This window comes from Berghia stephanieae, chromosome 1 (genome assembly GCF_034508935.2).
Source record: "Berghia stephanieae isolate SIO BIC M18660-M18661 chromosome 1, UCSD_Bste_1.3, whole genome shotgun sequence".
Lineage (NCBI taxonomy): Eukaryota > Metazoa > Mollusca > Gastropoda > Nudibranchia > Aeolidiidae > Berghia > Berghia stephanieae.
Genome location: NC_088360.1, coordinates 65,897,100 through 65,920,353, shown reverse-complemented (window position 1 = coordinate 65,920,353; position 23,254 = coordinate 65,897,100). Strand labels below are relative to the sequence as shown.

The 23,254-nt window shown below is 35.5% G+C and overlaps 1 protein-coding gene across 4 annotated transcripts in view; it reads right to left on the bottom strand.

The window, feature by feature from the left end:
- Positions 1–4,765: 4,765 nt before the first annotated feature.
- LOC144979688 (serine/threonine-protein kinase VRK1-like) overlaps positions 4,766–23,254 on the bottom strand; it is a 33,442-nt gene continuing 14,953 nt past the window's right edge. For all 4 annotated transcript variants that reach the window (XM_078926620.1, XM_078926628.1, XM_078926611.1 and 1 more), the window contains 6 exons: positions 21,806–21,938; positions 18,805–18,925; positions 8,681–8,745; positions 7,758–7,906; positions 6,664–6,988; positions 4,766–5,596 (listed from right to left, as the gene is read on the bottom strand). In XM_078926620.1, the coding sequence (XP_078782746.1) occupies positions 5,484–5,596; positions 6,664–6,988; positions 7,758–7,906; positions 8,681–8,745; positions 18,805–18,925; positions 21,806–21,938 (906 nt within the window). In that variant the 3' untranslated portion in view covers positions 4,766–5,483. The remainder of the gene's footprint in view (positions 5,597–6,663; positions 6,989–7,757; positions 7,907–8,680; positions 8,746–18,804; positions 18,926–21,805; positions 21,939–23,254) is intronic.

Sequence of the window (23,254 nt, the reverse complement as noted above, 5' to 3'; positions counted from 1 at the left end):
TGTTTATGCTCATGTCATCATTCAAATACAATACAAGTCCACAGCATAACTGTTTTCGTCGAACCAGAGGTGGTTGTCGCAAACAACGACCTATTGAGATGTGTATCGGTAAATGGACAAGACGCCTTCCTGTAGAATCATGACCACCTGTTTTAACAACAATAAAATGTGTGAGATGTGTTAAAATCAATCACTTTGGAGCGGTGTTAAAACAAATAGCCTTTCCCAAAATAACAACAATGTGCAACATTAACGACCATAGTAAACTCATCTCAAGACAAAGACCAATTGAAGCTGACATGGGAGTTTGTTTTTGTTTTTAAAGGTTTTACGCGCTTGCAACACATTTAGGTTATATCAGCGCCAGTAAAAAGGAAGAAAATGGGATAGTAAAAAGTTCTAGAATTACAAATAAAGCATCCAAGAAAAAGTAAGACATAGGGGAACTGGGAACAAATAGGGATCAGATCTAGATTCCAAGAGCACACCATCAATGTACTTAGTTTGAGATCACCAATAAGTCTCACCTGGACACAAGCACGGTCCCCACTGAGAGGAATACACTCAAATGCTTACATTATAAATTCAAAATAACAAATATAATAATACATAACAGAGAGATGATTTACAAGGAAAAAAATATCATCTCTCAAAACAATAACAATGCATTTGACTGTTTCCCTCCCAGCCAAAACTCCGGCCAGGCCCAGGACAAAACCAAGTAATCTCATTCCAAGACAAAGATAGCAAGCAAGTTGGAAAACAGATATACGGGGATAGAAGACACAGTATGTACCTCCCTGCCCACTATTCTGAAATAAAACCATTATAAATATCAACAGTGTGTAATAATAGCAGTTGGGGCTGTGTTCAAACAACCAACAAACAAAACATAATCACCGATACTGTTGGCATTTCACACAGCAGACACGAATTGAGAAATGTAAAAAAAAAAAACCTGTGGGAAAAATGTATTAAGAGAGATACGTACACACAGAGCCTTGTAACGCAACTGAGGACACCCACGAACAATCTGCGTCAATGTATGAGAACCACTTACAGAGTAAAATTAAGGTGTCAAACCTTATGAAAATTTAACTCAAGATCAGTATGTAATAAAAAGACAACTCTTGACTCTTGATTATCAACACATTTTGGACAATGACTATGACATATTATTCATAACAGAGACATGGAAAATTGTGATTACATCATTAGTAAAATAAAACCTGCTGGGTACGATGTAATCAAGAAAACCCGGAAAGGTCGAGAAGGCAGTGGGTTAATGATAGTTCACAAGGAAAATATTGCCTTATAGAAAACAAAAGTAACAACTAAGCCCACGACCTTCGACACCATCGAATGCCAACTAAAAGACAAAAAAGTGAAACTTAACTTTGCTCTTATTTATCGCCCAACACAATCTAACAAAAACAAACAACGACAAAACAGTTTGACAGAATTTGAACAGTATTTCACCGATCTGTAAACAAGAGACAATCTTTACATCTTATGGGATTTCAACATCCGTGTGAATGACGCGTCAGATAACAATGCATTGAATTTTCTCAATTTAATTGAGGCACATAACTATGCCAACTCATCACAGAACCAACACACGAAAGGTGAAACAAGTTAGAGCTCATCATTAAACACCGTGATGACACGTTATTGAATAACACCCACGTACAAAGTAATCATATATCAGACCATCAATGTTTTATTTGAAATGAATTTGGAAAAAACCTAAACCAACAAAAAAGTAACATTTCGAAAATATAAGTCATTAGATATTGAGAAATTTAAAATTGACATTATTACATCCGGTCTTACCATCAAAGTTGAACGTGCATAAACTGTAGATGACAAAGTTTCTTACAGGGTTCAATTAGGAAATACAATAATTTTCTTTCGCAAACAAGGAGTGTTTGTTTGGTACGGTATTTTCTTTCCCTCCTTTCTTTTTCTTATTTTGCGTGAATTCATTAATCAGTATCACTGTTTTTTCAGTTATGTTCGTGAGATCTTTATTGCATATTCTTTGCTTTTGGATTTATTGCGAGCTATTTATTTATTTTTTAGATAATAAATTTGATACGATTGTAAATAATAATTTCTTTGACTTTGATGTTCTTGTGCTGTCATTGATAAAGGCCGTTTTGTTTTTGTTTTTGTTTTTTTTTTTTTTTTGGGGGGGGGGGGGGAGGGGTCTTTTTGTGTGTATTAAAGTTTAGAAGTTATGAATCACGCTGACTGCTTACAAGCACATATAAATTCTCTAGGCAGAGATGATAAACTGATAGTTGCGGGACTAGTTCCCATCAACCACGAGATTATATATTTTCTGTAATGAATGGAAATCAAAGTTGATCATTCAACAAGAACTGGTAGAATTGTTTTCCCAGTCTCTGGTTCACTCTCCACTGGTGCCCACCTCCCATAATATCCGGTTCACTCCCCACTTGAGTGGATTTCGGTATTCAGCAATACCTAATTAAAAGCATAAAGGTGGGGTCCTACAAAATACCCAAATCCATCGAAATTTACCAGCCGGGAGTAAACCAGAGACTATGGGAGGTGGGCACTAGTGGGGATTGAACTAGAGACTATGGAATTAAAGTGAAAGCACCAGTGGGGATTGAACAAGAAACTATGATAGATGGGCACAAGTGGAGAAAGATCCAGAGATTATGGGAAGTGGGCACCAGTGAGGAGTGAACCAGATACTTTGGGAGGTTGGCACCAGTGAGGCGTGAACCCAGGTGTGAGGTGGACAACAAGAGGAAGTGAACCAGAGACTATGGGTATCAGTCCCTTCTCTTTGAAGTCTCAGGCTACGCCGCTGACTGATATTATTTTTTTTAGACTTCAGCACAAAAGAGTGTTTTTTATAAGTCTCAAACGAAGGAGATAGCTGATGACTCAACATATAGTCCGACCAAAATGGTTCATGAACTATATCCAACCTCTTGCCGGAAGTCGGCTATAGACGTACAGGTCTGAGTCAGCGCCAGTGGACACGGTTGCTTTGCGTGGGAAAATGATGGTGTCCTATTTTTTTCTAAAGCCTGCCGACTATTGGTCAGTTAGATTCCGTTGTGGTGGACATGGGGTCTAACGTTTAGTCTTTGGAAAAGGTTTTTTTTTACTTACATTTTCTCACTGTACTTTGGTGTAAAATAGAAATGAAATAATAGTGCCTCAAAGGCTGCAGCTCTTTTTCTACATGCTCAGAGTTATTGTTGGCTTGGAATGATTAATTTAGAGCGCTTTGTGTTGTTTGCTTTTGTTTGTTTATTCTTATGTATTCTTTTTTTTTTCAATTTGAAACACATCTTAATAACGGAAATGTGTCAACCTCCTCTTTTTGGGGGGTCTTCATACCAAAGGACACTACAAATTATTTTTTTTAGGCCATTTGTGTTGTTCCCTTAGAAATTCGGATATGTGTTGTCTGTATTTAAATTTAAGGGTTTTACGGCGCCATTAAAAAGGAAGAAAATGGCATAGTCAAAATAGTTATAGATTTACAACTGAAAGCACACAAAAAAAAGGTAAGACAAAAGGGAAAAGGGAGTGGTTCAAATAGGGAACAGATGTAGATTCCATGAGCACACTATCGGTGTGCTGCCATAGTTTGAGATTCCCCAAGTCTCATGCAGACACAAGTACAGGATTCCACTAAAAAGAATACACTCAAATGTTTACAAACCATATTTGTATTTGTTTTTGTTTTTAAGGGTTTTACGGCGCTTGCAACACATTAAGGTCATATCAGCGCCAGTAAAAAGGAAGAAAATGGAATAGTAAAAAGTTCTTGAATTACAATTAAAGCACAAAAGAAAAAGTGAGACAAAGGGGAATTGGTTCAAATAGGGAACAGATGTAGATTCCAAGAGCACACCGTCAAAGTACTTAGTTTGAGATCACCTAAAAGTCTCATCCAGACACAAGCACAGGTCCCAACTAAGAGGAATACACTCAGATGTTTACAAATCATATAATATAATATGTAAACTAAACGTAATACAATGCATAACAGAGAGAGGATTTACAAGGAAAAAAGTATCATCTCCCAAAACTATAACTATACATTCGACTGTTTCCCTCCCAGCCAAGGAACTCCGGCCAGGGTAAGGACAAAACTAAGTAATGTCATTCCAAGACAATGACAGGAAACTATTGGAAAATGGGTATTGGGGGATAGAAGACACAGCAAGTACCTCCCTGCCCACTATGGGAGCAAACCATATTTAAACGAAAAAAAAAAAATAACAGTACATAACAGAGAGATTATTTTCAAGGAAGAAAATATCTCCCCAAACTATAACTATTCATTTGACTGTTTCCCTCCCAGTCAAGAACTCTGGCCAAGGCCAGGATAAAACTAAGTAATCCCATTCCAAGACAAGGACAGAAAGCAACTCGGAAAACAGAAAAAGAGGATAGAAGACACAACTTCACCTCCTGCCCATCATGGGAGGACAAAGTACCAAAGCAGGAATTCGGGTCTAACAAGACTGGGTTTTAACAAGGATTTTAGGCTGGTCCCACCATCACTGTTGTATACTAAGGTTCCACTGTGGCTATAATGATGATTTATAAAGAAAATACCTCTCTCACGAAAAGATAAATAAATCTAACAGTTACTTCCCCAACCCCACCCCCATCAAAAGGAGTCCGACAAGGCCCAGGAGAATTCTACCCACTGTTCTTGTATGTTAAAAAAAAAAAAACAGCATCATTCACTGACAACAAATAAACAAGTCATTTTAGATTTTAATTCACAAAATCACATGAAAGTAATACATACAGCAATCAATTGTCATTAACAGTTAAGTTTCTCATCTAATTCTGCTGGCATACCAAAAAATACAGTTTTTACACTGCAAGCAACTTATCTCAAATCCGTAGTCTTTTGGTTTAGCTCCTTGCCTTATCTTCAACGTAACTTGAAGATCTGAAAAAGTGACTATGAAAACAGATCAGCTTCAGAGAGACGATTACCTCCTTCATGATAAGATAAATGCATCTGTCTCCTTCCTTGCCATAAAGACAGGAACCAGGGGAATTCTCCTGATAAAATGTGATACACTGATTACACTTTAGCATTTGATTGATTTTTATCTCCATTCTCTCTTCTTTTTTTATGTCCCAGAGTAGTGAATTGAATCTATACTCAAAGAAAAGGAAAAACAATGCATAAATTTACCTCAAATATGACAAGACACAAAGACTTGCCATAATTTTCCAAAACTAAAAATAAACATTGACCCATCATTTTCTATGCCATTAAAAACATAATAGTAGACTTGATTACATCAAAGTGTTAACATGTCAAATATTAAAACAAATCATGTGATTTTAAAACCCCCAAAAATATTCACATCATACGATATTAATACATGTTTATGTGCAAACAGTATACCAATTATTTACACTTACGATCATGACTATCAAAAGTACTATAATGAATTTCACTTTTAAAAGTTAGATTTCAGTCCAGGAGTGGTTTGGATAGATGCATCAGTCCGGCTAACATCTGCTTTCCTGACTCTTCTGATATATTTGGTTGGTGTTTTTCGCTTTGGGTTATCTGGAAATTAATACACAAAGAGTTAAAAGTTTTTATACTTCCTCAATTATGCGATGACTCTTTTAAGCCATCTTACTGATTGCATATACGTCCAGAGTCAATCTACAAATTCTTTCACATTATCTGCCATATTCATTCACTCCATTCATATATATATATGCAATAAATGTTCTAAATGTAACAAAATCAGCTACCATTGCATTTTTAGTAAACACGGTTACTGTAGTAGTGCTAGTGATGATGATGTAGTGGTGGTGGTTGCAGTGATGATGATGTGGTTGTTGGAGGGTGGGGAGGGGGAAACAATTTGACCTCACCAGAATTTGACGGAAGTTGCCCGTAACCCAAATTTTTTTCCAGTGAAACCAGAGTTTTGGCATCACTGCAATTTGAATGTAAAACAAATTTAAATTAAACATCGATTCAATGGGTAAAATAAGGAAACTTTGTGAAATCTGTAGTCACCTAGTTATTGGAGATTTTTACTTACATATCCTTCTTGGTGCTTCATTAGAAAAGATTTATCATATTTTTCAAAAATATCTATGCCAATTTTCTTAAAAAAATAAAAATAATCAATAAGTGCAACACATGGGCCAGTCCCAGTTTCTATTCAAGAAACAGACAATAGCAATTGCTTGATAATCTTTGGATAGGTTACTAGTCTATCGCAAAATACTTCCCACTAAATCTAACAGACCCAGTTAGCCAATCACGGCTGGACGGACAAGAGCTCAACTGCACCCCAGATCGATGATGATCCCCATGCATGTGAAGCAAGTCATCTACCAAATGAGTTATCAGGACCCCTATTAGAGATTTTTGTGAGATCTTTCTTCTTTTTTTCTTTTTTTTTTTACAGTTTATTTTTTACGAAGATATAAAATAATTTCATAAACAGGAATGTCAAGTTTTTCATTTGATTTTTTAAAGCTTCAAAGTAAGGGAAAGTCTTCATATTTTCTTCCAGGGCATTGTGACATAACACTTAAAGCAAAATGTCTCAGCACTGATGAACAGATTACTGTGTGAGTCAAAGTTATTAACTTCTCCCAATTTACACTAACCTGTTGGTGTTCCAGGTGAAGAAGTGTTTGAAGGAACAGGCATTTGGAACGTCTTTTTTGGTTTGGTTGTATCAAACTTTTTTCTTGGCCATGTGGTCTTTGCTGGGCTTGCTCTGAGTGGTCTGACAGTGGCTACTGCCTTGGCCAATGGTGAAAGAGTGCTGGAAGTCTTCCCATTCACAAGAGGAGATTTCTTTGGTGGACGACCTCTCTTTTTGAATGGTGAAACAACAGGGACTGGCAAGGCTTCCATCTCTTTTTTATCAGCCACTGTCCGCTTTTTGGGACTAGGGGCAGTGCTGTCTTGACTTTTGCGTTTCTGTGTCTGTAAATCAAACCATAAATCTTTATTTAAACCAATGGCTTTTATACCATCTAAAATGCCGTGCAATTTTTTGAGAAACTAAAATTTCAAATTTCAAACAGTTCTTTAAAACAAAAAAATCTTGTCAATACTTTTTCTTTTTACATAAATTCAATGAGAACATAACATTACAATTTGATTTGATCAACATTTTTCAAACACCACCACTTTAAACCGTTGCATCCAAAAATCAAATGCAGATGAATTGTTACAAAACACTATTTTTGAGAAACAGTAATACAGCTGCAAAATGGAACAAAAATAAATTCAAAAATATAAAACTGCAATCAGAGAACTAATAATAAATCATGTACTATAAAACAGATTTGATATTGTTATACTTTTTATTAGACATGAGCTAGTCAGTAACAATTCATTAAATTGAAATCTTTCCTGCCAACTCTCAAAATTCCTTTATTAATACTCTGATAATCCCAAGTTAAAATCCATTTGCATATTTAATATAATACCTTAAAACAGGATAACTATTTAAGTCCAAAGAATTTAAGTTGGAATTTTAGGATAAGAAAAACAGGTACCTAGTCCATACAACAAAAATCGCTATTATGATGGAAAGAGCTGTTTTATAAATCAAATTAGTTGTTTGCAAATTGTCTTCTTCTCGGCTATCATTGCTCTGGCTTGGTCTGACCCGATTATTTTCCAGATTGTTTCGAAAATTGTTACAAATATTCAAACCAGAGGAGGAAACACAAAGCTTGCAGAATACCTTTGACTCTGTTGGAAAACCAATTTTCCATTCATCTTTTTGCCCAGCTTTAGAAAGGCCAAGTTTCAATATATCTTTAAATTTCTTGTATTTTGGTTCCTCCTGATAGTTCAGCTTAATTACTTCTTGAAGGTATTGAAGAATACATTCTGACAAAAGAGTAAGAGAAAGATTTGAACAATTTCAAATACATTGAGTGCACCCAGACTAAGAAAGAATTGGTCTATTTTGCAATTGTTTGTTTGTTTGTTTTTAAGGGTTTTACGGCGCTTGCAACACATTTAGGTTATATCAGCGCCAGTAAAAAGGAAGAAAATGGGACAGTGAAAAGTTCTAGAATTACAATTAAAGCATCAAGAAAAAGTAAGACAAAGGGGAACTGGGAACAAATAGGGATCAGATGTAGATTCCAAGAGCATACCATCAATGTTCTTAGTTTGAGATCACCAATAAGTCTCATCCGGAGACAAGCACGGCCCCCACTAAGAGGAATACACTCAAATGCTTACAATATAAATTAGAACAAATATAATAATACATAACAGAGAGATGATTTACAAGGAAAAAAATATCACCTCCCAAAACAATAACTATGCATTCGACTGTTTCCCTCCCAGCCAGGACCCCGACCAGGGCCAGGACAAAACCAAGCAATCTCATTCCAAGACAAAGACAGAATGCAAGTTGGAAAACAGATATAGGGGGATAGAAGACAGAATAAGTACCTCCCTGCCCACTATGGGAGGTAGGAACCCCACCCAGTTATTTTTGCAATGCAAAAAGAATATAGATGCAATGCTTAAAAACTACCATAATTCATGAAGGCTAAATAAAAGGTAAATGATTGTTAGAGCCTGATTAAAATGTCAATCTTAAATGACAAAAGCAAAAACAAACTACAATTTGATCAAAGAAAGTCTCACCTGAGGAAGAGTTTGATGGACCAAGTAGACTTGTTTGGACAAAAGATCGAACATCTTTCATACACCTGTTAATGCAGTTATAAGAAATATGTTTAAATGAGTAAAAGAGTAAAAATAAAATCTATAGATGAAGCAAAATATGAACCCACCACATTTAAAAGACAAAAAAAAAAAAAAAAAAAAGCAATAGTGACAATAATACTGCTACCTGTTGAAAATAATTTTTTAAAAGTTTTTGCATTCAACCGTAAATGTTAAACAAAATCAAGCCTTGTATAAGGGCGTTTTTCAAATTTTTGTCCAATGAGGAGGGGGAAATTTTTTTTCTTCGGAGTTTCAATCAAATTGAATCAAATCTTGTGACCACTTAAGTTGATTACTCCTCAATCATTTCCTATAATATTGAAGCTTAATCTTGTCCTTGCTTCATATGCTGGCAGGTTAATTTTTGTTTGTTTTGTTTGTTTGTTGCTTTAGGTCTCTTCCAACACAATTGAGGTTATATGAGAGACCGCTGAAACAAAAAAACAAGCAATCTAACAAAAATAGTACAAATGTAAATCAAAATCATAACCTAAAGATATCATAAGCTAAATTATAAATAACCAAGAACAAACAGGCAGAAGATTTACAGAAAAAAAAAATATCCCCTGTCAAAAATACAATCACAAACCAAAGAAGCAGGATAGGCTAGTAAAGAGAAGAAGAAACGACATCACTATCGGATCGTATACCCATGCGAACATCATAGGTATATGATTAAAGGGTGATGCTCCCATCCAACCACCCGCTGGCAGGTTAAAGTTCGAGTCCCATTACATTGACTCACTCTTGTAACGCTAATTCAAAGCTGCATAGTTCGCATTTGAAAATTATGATGCAGACAGTTTTCTCCTATGGCCTTCTTCATCATATAATCATTCTCTACAAATGGTTTAATGATGGATATGTGCCTATTTTTTTTAGTTTTGAGAGAGATTTGTTGCAAAATCCTGAAAATTTTGGCAAATTAAATATTTTGATTTCTCATAATTTTTGAAAGAAATAATTCTTAATATACATTAGAGGCTATTTGAGAGAGATTAGTAAAGACAAATTGAGCAAATTGTAAAAACAAGATGGGACTGTCCAAATAGACATAAATAGCATTTTTGTAGGTCGTTACAGGAGTGAGTTGACCGTTACAGGAGTGAGTCGCATCGTTACAGGAGTGAGTTACTAAATAAAGACGGTCTATAACACTTGGCACACATATTATTTGAGTTGTATTCACTGTTCATAAGAATCGCAAAAGTGAACTGTTAAGGTGCCCCAACGTATCTAAATCGATAATAAAGAAGACAGAATTTTTTTTTAATTTTCCAGTTGATCGTCAAAATTGTAATTAGAATGGGCCTCGTAGCCTTTGCTTTGAGTACAGAAAAGGTTTTCTCTCACAAACGAGAGTCACCACAAACTGTGTTGTTGCAGTAACTGTTGCAAATGCCAAAAGTCACCAATTTCTTGATTATGAATTAAAGCCTGCTGTATCTTTTAGAGTATTACGCCACGGGAGGACTTTTGATAGGCCCTTAAATTGTGCATAATTATGGAACGCTATGAATAAGAAAGGCTGACAAAGTTCTTATTTATTTGTCTAATGATGTCACAAGGCATTTTTATTGTCAGAATTCAACCAGAATAGGAACAAATATGGGTTAGATAAATCTATAACCATGAATACATGGAGTAACGCTGACCCCAAACGAATCAGGATTTCCAACCAGATTTTATGAATCTCTCTCTACCTCTCTCTCTCTCTCACACATACACACACACTTTCTCTCTCTCTCTCCCTCTTTCTTTCTTTATCGCTATCACTCTTTCTCTCTCTCTCTCTCTTTCTGTTTCTTTTTTTCTTTCTCTCACTCTATCACTTTCTTTCTTTCTCTCTCTCTCTCACTCTATCTCTTGCTTTCTTTCTCTCTCTCTCTCTTTCTCTCTATCGCTCTCTCTCTCTTTCTCTTTTTTTGTTTGTTTGTTGCTTTAGGTCTCTTCCAACACAATTGAGGTTATATGAGAGACCGCTGAAACAAAAAAACAAGCAATCTAACAAAAATAGTACAAATGTAAATCAAAATCATAACCTAAAGATATCATAAGCTAAATTATAAATAACCAAGAACAAACAGGCAGAAGATTTACAGAAAAAAAAATATCCCCTGTCAAAAATACAATCACAAACCAAAGAAGCAGGATAGGCTAGTAAAGAGAAGAAGAAACGACATCACTATCGGATCGTACACCCATGCGAACATCATAGGTATATGATTCAAGGGTGATGCTCCCATCCAACCACCCGCTCTCTTTCTCTCTCACCCTGTCTCTCCTGCTCTTTCTATGATATAATATCCACTTTTCTCCCCCACACCCTCTCTCTCTCTCTCTCTCTTATCTATTTATTTGATATTCTACAGCTTTCCTCTTTATACGCACTCAATATTCCCTAAAATCATTTTTTATCAATCGACCAAAATAAAACAAAACAAAAGTATTTTGCTACGCCAACTGCAACTGCAACAGCTTATTCAACAAAATTAACTTTTACTTAGATTTAACCTAGATTTAATTCTTCAATAGCCGGTTAAAGTTTACAATCGAGCAGGTGTTTAATTGATCATGTTTTCTGGTCTTATTTACATGAATGGTATCTCCTCCTCCGTGCCTTCTTTTGTATCCGGTGGGTTATGCACGAAGATAAAGATGAGTTAACAACAGAACCAACTCTCTAACTTGTTGAGATATTCTTCTCTTCCGACTTAAATGTTCACTCTATATTGCAAAGGGTTTAAAAACACAATATTGATAAAGTAGGAAAGAAACTACAGACGTAATTTACTTTAAAACATTTAAAGTCTCCATCTCATCTCACTCCTGTAACAGTGGACTCACTCCTGTAACACAGCTCGCCGATACAGGAGTGAGAGTTACAGGAATGAAAATCTGAGGATTTTATGTTACTTGACACTACAGGAATTGTAATAAATCAATTATTTTGACTTAGCAAGCACTAAGATTTACTGATTAAATGATGATTAAAAGGATTTTGAAAATTCTCAAAATTTGAATGAGAAAAAGCCTGTTACAGGAGTGAGGGTCATGGTAAATACTCATCATTTTGATATAAGTTCAAGCTGGTAGATGAAAAATAGGTGGCTGCACGTTCTTGTTTTGCTTTTAGCATGTGAAGGGTTTGTTTTGTTTTTAAGGGTTTTACGGCGCTTGCAACACATTAAGGTCATATCAGCGCCAGTAAAAAGGAAGAGAATGGGATAGTTAAAAGTTCTAGAATTACAATTAAAGCGCAAAAGAAAAGGTAAGACAAAGGGGAACGGGTTCAAATAGGGAACAGATGTAGATTCCAAGAGCACACCGATAAAGTACTTAGTTTGAGATCACCTAAAAGTCTCATCCAGACACAAGCACAGGTCCCAACTAAGAGGAATACACTCAAATGTTTACCAATCATATAATATAATATGTAAACTAAACATAATACAATGCATAACAGAGAGATGATTTACAAGGAAAAAAATATCATCTCCCAAAACTATAACTATACATTCGACTGTTTCCCTCCCAGTCAAGGAACTCCGGCAAGGATCAGGACAAAACTAAGTAATCTCATTCCAAGACAATGACAGGAAACAATTGGAAAACAGGTATGGGGGGAATAGAAGACACAGCATGTACCTCCCTGCCCATTATGAGGGGAGGAATGTCTTGATGTATTTATGTTGCCAGTTGAATGAATATGATATTTTATGGAAGAAAAACTAGACGAAATTGATTGTCGTTACAGGAGTGAGTCAAATGTCACCGACAAAAATTGATTCCCAAAACTGACATCAAAATGACCTTTTTTATAGATTAGAACTTAATAGATATGAATTAATATGGTGTTTCTTTAAAATGAAGCAGGAATAGGAGGAAAATTAATATTGCTGTTTGATTCAACAAAACTTTTAAAAATATATTTTTGTCAACCGACAGGCCATTTTTGAGCAGGTATGGAGTATATAAATAACTGTAGTTTATTCATTTATGGACCAAATTTCTCAATTATTGGCATATATGCTTTTCTAACTATATTCTTTAATCACATGCCTTATTGCAATAAAAATATACCAAATAATCCGAAAGCGAAATATATAATATAATGGGACAGGCATTTGGCAAAAAATTGAAAAACGCCCATAAAAGAAATTCAGCAAAATGGTAAGGCATTAAATATCATGCACTCTGTGTATGAGTTGGATTTCCCTTGTTTTCTATATTGTGCTGATTTCATTAAGAAAAAATCCTTTCTTTGTGGAGAACATTGTGCTTATTTGAGTCAATAAAAAAATTGATATGGCGCACAACTCTACTGAAAGATTTGAAAAATAGAAATGTATTTTTTACAGATAGATAAACAGATAACTTGATTTCCTTTTATAATTTAAAGTCAGTTTGAAAGTTCGTTAGGTCAAACAGATATCATAAAAAATTTACCGAAGACACTAACACCTCATGACCACACCCTCAACTCTATCTGTCGAGTAGAGTCCTTAATTCCGTTGTGTTGATTTAGCAGTGATCAGTGTTATGTAGTAGTGTGTTCTCATTGCGTGTATGTTTATGTGTGCGTGTGTGTGTGTGTGTGTGGTGTATACATATGTGTGTGTGTGTGTGTTTTGGAATGTGGTTGCCCGTGGAAGAGAAAAAAAAAAGGGGGGGGGGGGTCCATCAAGTAGAGAAATTCCTGAGCAAAGGGGGGGGGGGGGGGGGAGGGGGGGGGGGGAAAGAGGGGTGTGTGTGTGTTTGCTAGGAACTGTCAGATTGGCATGTTTCAGCACATCGTGGCATTCATAGTGATATAATTCACTTGGTCACATGACGGTATACGGATTTTCAGAAATTTTAAACAAGTTTCACCGATTAACAACATCAACGAATATTACTGCTGATATTACTGTCGTTTTTATGCCATCGATGTGATAATTATTGCCCTGGGAAATATTTAGTTAAACGTTGTCGGCAAACTGTCAATTGGATCTGTCTAGCTTCTAGCCCGAACAAACCAAAAGTAGACAGATTCGGGGACATGATATTTTTTCGCGTCCGCTTCAGATTTTCATTTGACCTCACATACGTTAAGTAAAGGGGAGACATTCCGAAAGCTTCTACATCCCCAGTATTCATTCAATTTGTATTTTCACCGTTGATCTTTTGTCAGGCATTTATTTATTCAATTTGTCATCATATAAAAGCGTTTTAAAAACTCTAGAACAAACCTTGATAGATTTGTGAAAGTTTAATAGGTCCTAATCTGACCATTGTTTTGATTCTCGGCCGCCATTTTAATTTGTGAAGTATTGAAGGTAGTGCAAAGCACTCCCAAGTAAAGCGTGGTAAAGACTTGCGACTTATTGATATTGATATCTACTGACTGATAAACTAAAATCATGCCGAATAAAGCATGGCACCGACAACAAGCACATCGATTAAAATGTGCATCTAATCGTAATCATGCTAATCAAGAAAATGATTCTGGCAAGATCGAATGAAAATAGCTCTTTCCCCGCGAAATTGCGGGCTTTTTACTAGTAATATAAATTTTACTAAAATATGAAAAGTCATAGAAATGCAATGATGACATTAACTAAATGTCACTTAAAGATAAGATGCTGTCAGTTTCAAGCCTTGAAATGAAACCTGGTTAATGAAAACGTCAAACTTAGCTAAATGATTGTTTCCATTAAGCATATACAATATACACTTATAACGATATTGATTTTACATCTCGCACTGCGTGGAATCAGCGCTATTTCAGTTGTAACTCCCAAGGTGCCATTAACCCTCTCTGCTAGCTACCTGTGTGAGGTCATTGGAGGTCAACTGGTATCAGACAGTGCCGTGTCCAATGGGATCAATTATGGATATTTATGGTCTTATAATATGTCTATATAGCGGGAAACAATACCAGCCTCTTTCAATTTATTATTTTGATTTGAAAAATCAGTTGTCTTTCTAAACATCAGTGAAAATTTGACATTCTTGTGGTTAATAGTCTTCACCAGTCGTAATGCCACTTCCTTCCTAATGACGCATGGTAACTTAGTAACACTGGCTCTAAACTATCCGAACAATGGCGGATGCCCGTATGAAATATTTCTCCGGCGAGTATAAAGCGTATCCAGAAGAAAAAAACCACATACATTTGATCATGTTTTGACCTTTACACATTCTGATCACAAGACATATGAAAAGTTCTAAGTGCTTGTAAATTATGGTATACTTAAATAAAAAATTTGTTATTCAAAACTCAGCTGCAGTATCTCAAGAATTTTAATAAATATCAAAAGTACATATATGCATCTATGTTCCTGTGGATTATGATCATATTGGCAGTTGATTTTCTTGATTTATTCATCGTTTTGTTAGTTATGTCTATTTTTTTAACCACTTCCGTTCATCTCAAACAGTTATGTTGGTCATAACAGTAAACTGATATGTTTTATGTCTTTATGTGGTAAAATAACTCATGAGGATAATATTTTATTGACCAGTAAAAACTAAAAACCAATATTGTGTATGATTTCAATATCTCAATTTACTATCAATCTGCCTATAAAGTATGACCTCTTTACAAGAAAAACATCAATCACCCAACAAAGTTCCTGGACATGCTACAAATATTGCAGTAACAATGATCAATTACAACTAACACTAAGTACTGGTACGGTTAAATTAAATAATTTGCTCAAACAGACGGACACAGATGTGGACAAAAGAGGATTCAAAATTATGAGGGCATATAGTTTATTCTAAGTAGCGACCTCTTTATCCTTATCGACCAACTACATTCAAAACGAACACACTGTCCATATAGTTAATATATAGAATCATCTCCTTTCTTCCAAGAATACACATTCAGTCATTGTCTTATAAAGTCACCTGATATACCCTTGAACTCCAGTCAGTCAAATTTAGAGATAAAACAATTGAATAACAGTCAGAGTCAAATCAGTATAACACCACAGGCATACCACAGCAGATCATTTAATTTTTGGGAAATCACTGCCATATATATCTGGACGCCATATATATCTGTCTACAAAAAATTAACACATTCACTTGTGCACAAAAGGAGAACTTGAACTTACATTATATTACTAATTCAACATGCAAAAATAAGAATTGAGATGGATTTCAATGACCCTAAACATTGACTCCTTATATGACACTATAAAGTCGGCATTTCCTGAGACAACCACACAAAGGCAGTATATCAAACAATAATGCCTAATATTCATAAAAAATGTAATTTTGACTTGAATCGTAAGGGATTTAAGTATAGAAAAAAGTCATCAAGCCATTGAAAAGTTGGCTTTCAAACGTGCCCAAAACTACGATACTTAAATCAGTTAAATGCTTAAAAAATAAGATTAATAATATTTTCGTCTAATGGTTTATATTTTATTCCTAAACTGATATTTAGACATAATTCATGGCATGGAATACTATGGGAGAGAAAATGAGGATCTCACCAAGTCATGCCAAATAAGAAATTTACAATAAAAAATTCATATCTTTTAAGATTTTGCTGCCCGGACAACAAAACTTGGCATGTGTCAAGATCATCAATTTTACTTTATAATGATGCTTGTTTCAATCATTTTCTGCCGCTGGGACTTAAATTATTAATATGCAAATTACAACAAATTAATTTCATTGATAGCTCAAAAACCACTAAATTGACACCTCTCTTATGAGCAGCCTTAAGAGGATACATTATTATCAACCATGGCATATGATGAAAAAACCCCTTGCTTTGCTTGTGGTGAGGGAACAATTTTCATATTGATGTTAGCAACTGAGCAATACCATGAAATATTGCAGCAATTAATTACCATCAGCAGCACCACAAATTCCCCCTGACCGCTACCTGTTACACCCATGGGCTGACCCCACTAATGGGGTCGAGTTGACCTAGCACTGAAATACTGCTGAGAGGGGAAAATGCCACGCAGTGCTGGATCATAACCACGTTCTGTCAAAGTTCCATTTTCTTTCCCATAAATTATAAGTGATTAAATAGCTAACACAATGGCATAAAATATAACAAATCACAGATATAGCAGCATAACAGATTTGAAAATTTTAACTAAAATGTAGACATCCTATGAAAAGCTTGCTTGCTTATCAATGAAATCATTGCTTTTAAATTGCGTGCGAGTTTCTTTTCCTTCCTCTCTCATCCTCTTTCTTCAGGCCTGTAAATGGTTGGTGAAAAAATTGTCGGAACTTTTTGAACACGCGAAAATAGACCAACAGGACAAAAATATGGATTAATTAATAAACACAACACAGATATGACATGTAAATTGACTAGTCAAATCCTGTCACTTTCCCGAACTCATTTATGAGGTCCTTATTTTATGGTACTAAAAAAAAAATCCCAGTTATTTGAGAGAGTACACACATTTCTGGGCCCAGGTCTGAGTTAGTTGTAAAATGAAAGGAAGATTTGAAGGATGATTATCTAGTGCTTGACACAATAAGCTACAAATCTTCGCTCCTGTTTGTTTGTGTTAAATTTTTAAGCTGATACTTTCGTTTATTTGGATCAATTCTTATAGGAGAAGAAGAAGAAGAAGAAGAAGAAGAAAAAGAAGAAGAAGAAGAAGAAGAAGAAGAAGAAGAAGAAGAAGAAGAAGAAGAAGAAGAAGAAGAAGAAGAAGAAGAAGAAGAAGAAGAAGAAGAAGAAGAAGAAGAAGAAGAAGAAGAAGAAGAAGAAGAAGAGGTGGTGCGGTCGTGTGTGAAGGAGGAAAGAGAGAAAAGAGATTTCGAAAAAAAATAATTATTTCGCATTATTTTTTTCTGATCGACATTGAGACTGAAACAAAGAACCCATAAGAAGGAGAATAGAGAGACGGAAAAATGCATGTGTGTTGGTAGCAAAATAGAGAGAAACGGCCCGGTTCGTTATTTACTGACTAGGTGTGTGTTAGACGACTCGAGCGAACTTGCGCGACCATCTCTCGCTGCCCCGCTCTCACAGTAGGCAGGCAGTAAATACATTTACGTCTAGCGGAGCATGTAGGTGGCATGATAATATAGCTAACTGATAGACGGTCTAGTTTTGTTTTGTCTTTGATGCGACAATTAAAAAGTTTCTACTAATTTTATTTTTACTATTAATTAATTTTTTTTTTTTTTTATATTAGCACTTAACAGAATATATAGAGCAAAATTGTACTGTCGGAAATCCAACAATAGTCAGAAGATTTACAGGCCTGTTTCTTAATCCTTCTCTCTCTGTCCAACTAGCCTCATGTTGTTTCAAAACTGTACAGAAAATATTAACTGTTCTTTAACTTTTGACGTTTTGAAATCATATTTCCTCTATTAAATAAGACAAAAATTTCACATTTATAATTCTTATCTCATTGATTGTTTAATTAAATGTCAAAAACCCTTCAATAAGTGAACACTTTCATCAAGTTGCAGGCAATAATTGGTCATGGTGTTTTTATTAACTTAAGAGCATTTTACATAATAATAACAAAAGGAACGATAGGATTATTGCAAAGATTTGTGTGCATATTATTAAATGTATGTTCTAAACTCATGCCAAATTTTATTACTCTTGTTAAATTTTCAATGCCCAAAGGAGTTATCTTTGCCCATTGATTCAACTGTGCATAAAACAGGTGCCTTGACTTCAAAGTTAATTTCCTCAAACCTCGGTCATTACACTTTCCCTACTTCAAACGGTCATATCTTGGCAATGAATAATAAGAATTTTATAAATTTGGTATCAAATTTTTAGGCATAAAATAAACTTTGACTTTGATTGGGTACAAAAAACCCAAAATTGAAAATCCTGACATAATACCGTTTTGAGGCGGGGGGGGGAGGGGGGGAGGTCACATATCAGACACAGCGGTGTTCAATATAATGACAACATAAAATCCCCGGTCCCAGCAATGTCGTTATAAGTGGGTTGCACTATAGCTCAAGGAACAAGTCTTAGACAACAGATACTGCAGTCATACAAAAACTGAATTTTTCATGAAAAACTGGATGATTTATCTTACTCTTCTTTTTTTGAAGCAACGTAGACAGCATTAGTCAGATTGTCTTCCCATGGCAGCTTTCCACACATCCACTGGAGCAAACAGAATCCCAGGATCTCCAAATCTCCACGACGTGATGGAACTTGAAAAGAAATATGAAGAATCAATAAACAACACTGACACTTGGTTCGTCACGCCAAAATCATATCCATACGTGAAAATTGGAAATTATCGTTTCAGAGGGATTCACCTGGCGAAAATCACAAAGTCTCTGAGCTTTTTAGGAGGGCCCAGGGGCACGCCACCCTCCCCCACTTCCCTGAAAAATTATTAATATTTGATTCAAAACAAAGCATTCTAGGTATATTTTGAGCTCATTAAAAGATTACTTAACAGTCAATGATATTCTTCTACTGTCTGAATCAGATGATGATGGTGTAGTGGTGTTTGTTGTAGTGGTCTTAATGGTGATGATGATAATACATTTTGTATTTGTTGAGTGCTCTACCATATCATGAGGAAGTGCTCAGAGGTCCATTAACAATCATAGGTGGGAATTGAAAATCATGGTTTCAGAGGGAAAAGTGGTTCTACATAGACTAATGGTGCAAATTTCTTGTGTGTATGTCTGAGGGGGGGGGGGGGGCACCCATGATTCACAACAACAATCATCAATAAAAGAAGTCGAACTTGTATTGTTATGGTGTTTGGGATTGATGATGTATTGCCAGTGGTAATAATGATGATGATATGAAGGCAGTAGTGGTCGTGGTAGCATTGCTGATGATGATAATGATAAAAGTCATAAATGATATTGTTATCAATATAAAAATATTAATATAACTATTATTGATACATTACAAATAAATCATTAATAAATATTATCGTATTGATGACGCACTAGTGGTTATAGTTCTTGTAGTATTGATGATGATGTTCTGGTGGCTGTTGTAGTGATGTTGACAATGTACTGGTGGTTGCAATTACAGTAGTGGTAGTAGTGATGATGAGTGGCTGCAGTGGTTGTAGTGGTTTCAGTAGTGATGACGATGTGGTGGTAGTTGTAGTAGCGATAATGATTTAATGGTGGTGGTTGTAATAATGGTAATATTGATAGTAATGTGGTGGTTGTAGTGGTGATGTAATACTATAATAATGTTGTTGTAGTAGAGGTAGTAACGATGCTTCTGTAGTGGTGGTGGTTGTAATAGTAGTAGCAGAGCAATGATGCTGTGGTGATGGCTGTTGTAGTAGTGGTAGACATGATGATGATGTGATGGTTGTAGTAGCAACAGTAGTGATGGTGAGTCAATTGTGCATGTGTGTGGTTGTATGTGCATGTGGACATAGTCTACTTAAGAGTGGGGTGTAGACATGTCTTTTCTTGTCATTAAGTTGCAACTCCGTGCATCAAAGAAAATGGCGACTGTGAGTATGGTGAGAACAATAAATGGCTTTTATTTTGATTTTATTGATTTCTCTGACAAATTCAATTTGGCCATTAATTTTTTTCATATTTTCGGGCAAAGAATTCTATATTCGGACGGTGCTTGGAAAAAATGAATTGAGATGAGCATTAACTCGTGACTGCAGGACCTGGTATGAGTGCTGTTTTCCTTTGTTTGGGATAAGGAGATCAATTGGGATCGTTGTCAGTCCATGATGAGCCTTAAAGAGGACTTTGGTTTTTGTTAAGTTCGTCTTACATGTAATGGCGACCAGTTTAGGCTCTTGCGATTCTCACTGATGCTTTCAGTCCTCCTGTAGTTGGTACAAACAAACCTACATTCTCTGTTTTGAATTTTCTCGAGCTGCTCCATTTGCTTTTTACTCTTGGGTCCCAAACACATGCACTATATTCTAAAATTGGCCATACAAAGACTTTATAATAGGTTTCTCTGATGTTGCTTGGACAACTTTGTACATTTCTTCTTTAAAATTCAAGTTTTGTATTGGCCTTCTTACAAATTTCATCGATGTGGTGCTGCCAAGACATTTTGCTGTCAAGAATTAATCCAAGATATTCAGCTTTTTACATTGTCTCCAATTTTTCTTTGTGTATATAATAATCAGAACTTATAAGTGGGCCTAAAACTGTTCCTTGGGGTAAAAATGACAGACTGGAAGTGATGACAATATTTGTTCTCAACCACAACTCTTTGGGATCACATCGAAAGAAATGATTTAATCCATGCGTGGGTGGTTTTTGAGATCCCATAATGATCAAGCTTGTTCAAGAGGCTTTGGTGGTGTACTTTATCAAATGCTTTGCTGAAATCCAGTAGAATGGCATCTGTCTGGCCCTCTTTATTAATTGTATTTGCAAAATCATCACAAGTCGTGATCATTTGTAACTCGCATGAAAGATGTTTGCAAAAGCCATGTTGGACATCAATCAGCACGATGTGGTAATCAAGGTGTTTCATGATATTGCTACACATTACATGTTCCAACAGTTTACATGATATTGATGTGAGAGATACTGGCCTATCGTTTTCAGTTCTGTGTTAGTCGCCCTTTTTTAATATTGGTGAAATGTAGGCATTACCCCCAGTTCCAGCAGTGTGGAATTCAATCTGTGCTTTAGCTTTACTGATTCTGAAGCAGTTTTTAAAAGAAAATTTAAGTCATCTCTTTCTGATATATTTAGATGGTATGCAGAAAGAACCGATTGAGCATTTATTTATTTATTTAAAAAAGAATTAAAGTTGAAAAAGAATGGATGCAGCCATGTAGACCTACATTACAACAAAATAAAACAAACAAAAAAAAGCCAGAGAGTATAGATGCATGTCTCTGCTGTCCACTTTAATTTTCAAAAGAATTCATAAATCACCCATCTTCAGTAAAACCAAATATATTTCTTAACTGCATTTAAAAAAGAAAAAAAACAACTCAAAATTTTGAGGGAACAAGAATGCAAAATAATACAAAGACAGACATAATCAGGCCATCAATCTAAGTAGCAATAGTAATCATGTATAGATTTAAATGAACAAGTAAAATCAATGTATCTACTAACAAACTCCTTTGTGGGCATCTCGACTAGTGAACTCGATGGTTCCATTGTGAGCATTCCTTGGATCCTCTTTGTATGCTTTGTGTTCATCATTCGCTGTATACCTATAAGCTAGTCCATAGTCAGCCAAATATACCTTCAATAATAAAAGATTGAACAACACAAAAATGAATTTATCTAACGCAAATTGATCTTATTAACTAACTGAAACAAGAAATAAAGGTACACAAATTCATTGGACAACAATTTTTTTAAAAGAAAAGGACGAAACAACCAAATCATAAATGAAGTGTTATAAGCTTCTGAAGATTAGTAATGATCCCAAATGCAAAATCTGGCCAAAGCAGTGTTTTGGCTGTATTCCACGCATTGATTAAGTGTGAGGAAAGTTAGTTCAATTACCTTTTAAGCTCTCAACAGCTACCTGAGGTCTGGCAAGTATGGAAATAGAATAAGGCTATGCATAAGAAAGTTTAAAGTGCTTGTGTCTTGGGGATCAAATACAGTCAAGAATGGATATATTGACATCGTCGGGACCGATGTAAAGTGTTGATATAAGTGTGATGTCGGTATAACAGTCTTTCCAAAAAAATTTGAAAGGGAAACAAATGAGAAAATGTGAGATAATAACAAATTTGGTGGCCTTTAAAAGGGCAGATTTTGACATTCATGATGGTTCACTTTATTTGTCTTATTTCCTCAGCAATGACAAGGATATCAAATAAGGATGTGCCCTCATGAAGTTGCTGTGAAAAACAGTGGAGGCTTTGATAGCTAGTGACATAGCCAAAAAATGGTGCCAATGGTACACTCACTATCTTCTGACTCAACATCAGCAATGATGGCGTCCTCTAAAACTTAACTATTGTCAAGTGGTATTGAGACTGAGTACCAGTAGTGGCATTGGCTTTGCTGATAATATTGAGACTGAGAAGCTGAGCATCAAGCATTGCGTATTAGGCAATAGTTTTGTTTTTGTTGTATTTCTTTGGGTTTTTTTAATAGGTGGAAGGTTTGTCTCATTAATCGACACTCAGTCTCGGTTCCATATTGTGATTGGTCGGGTAGCTTGCAAAGACAGATAGACAGTCTTGGACGTAGTGGGTGATGTGGGGAGTGTTTCTCATTAGCCTATTGGTTGGAAGCCAAGAATATTGATATCGGGAATTCCTATAACTGGTATCAGTACCGAGAAATGGTGGCATGGCCTAGGACTAGTCTTGACCACTGACATCACAGTTCTGATCAATGATGATGTACAGGATATCATTGAACGATAAGCTCGCATTTTCTCGGACTGTTATTTTACATTACAGCAGGATATCTCTGCATTTTCAATGACTGTTGTGCTTTACTTCACTGCAGGATACCTTAATCGTACGTGTAAATTGTATTCTTTCTTTTATATACAAATTATTGTCTGTATCAATGGTTCACAATGTCAATATAACC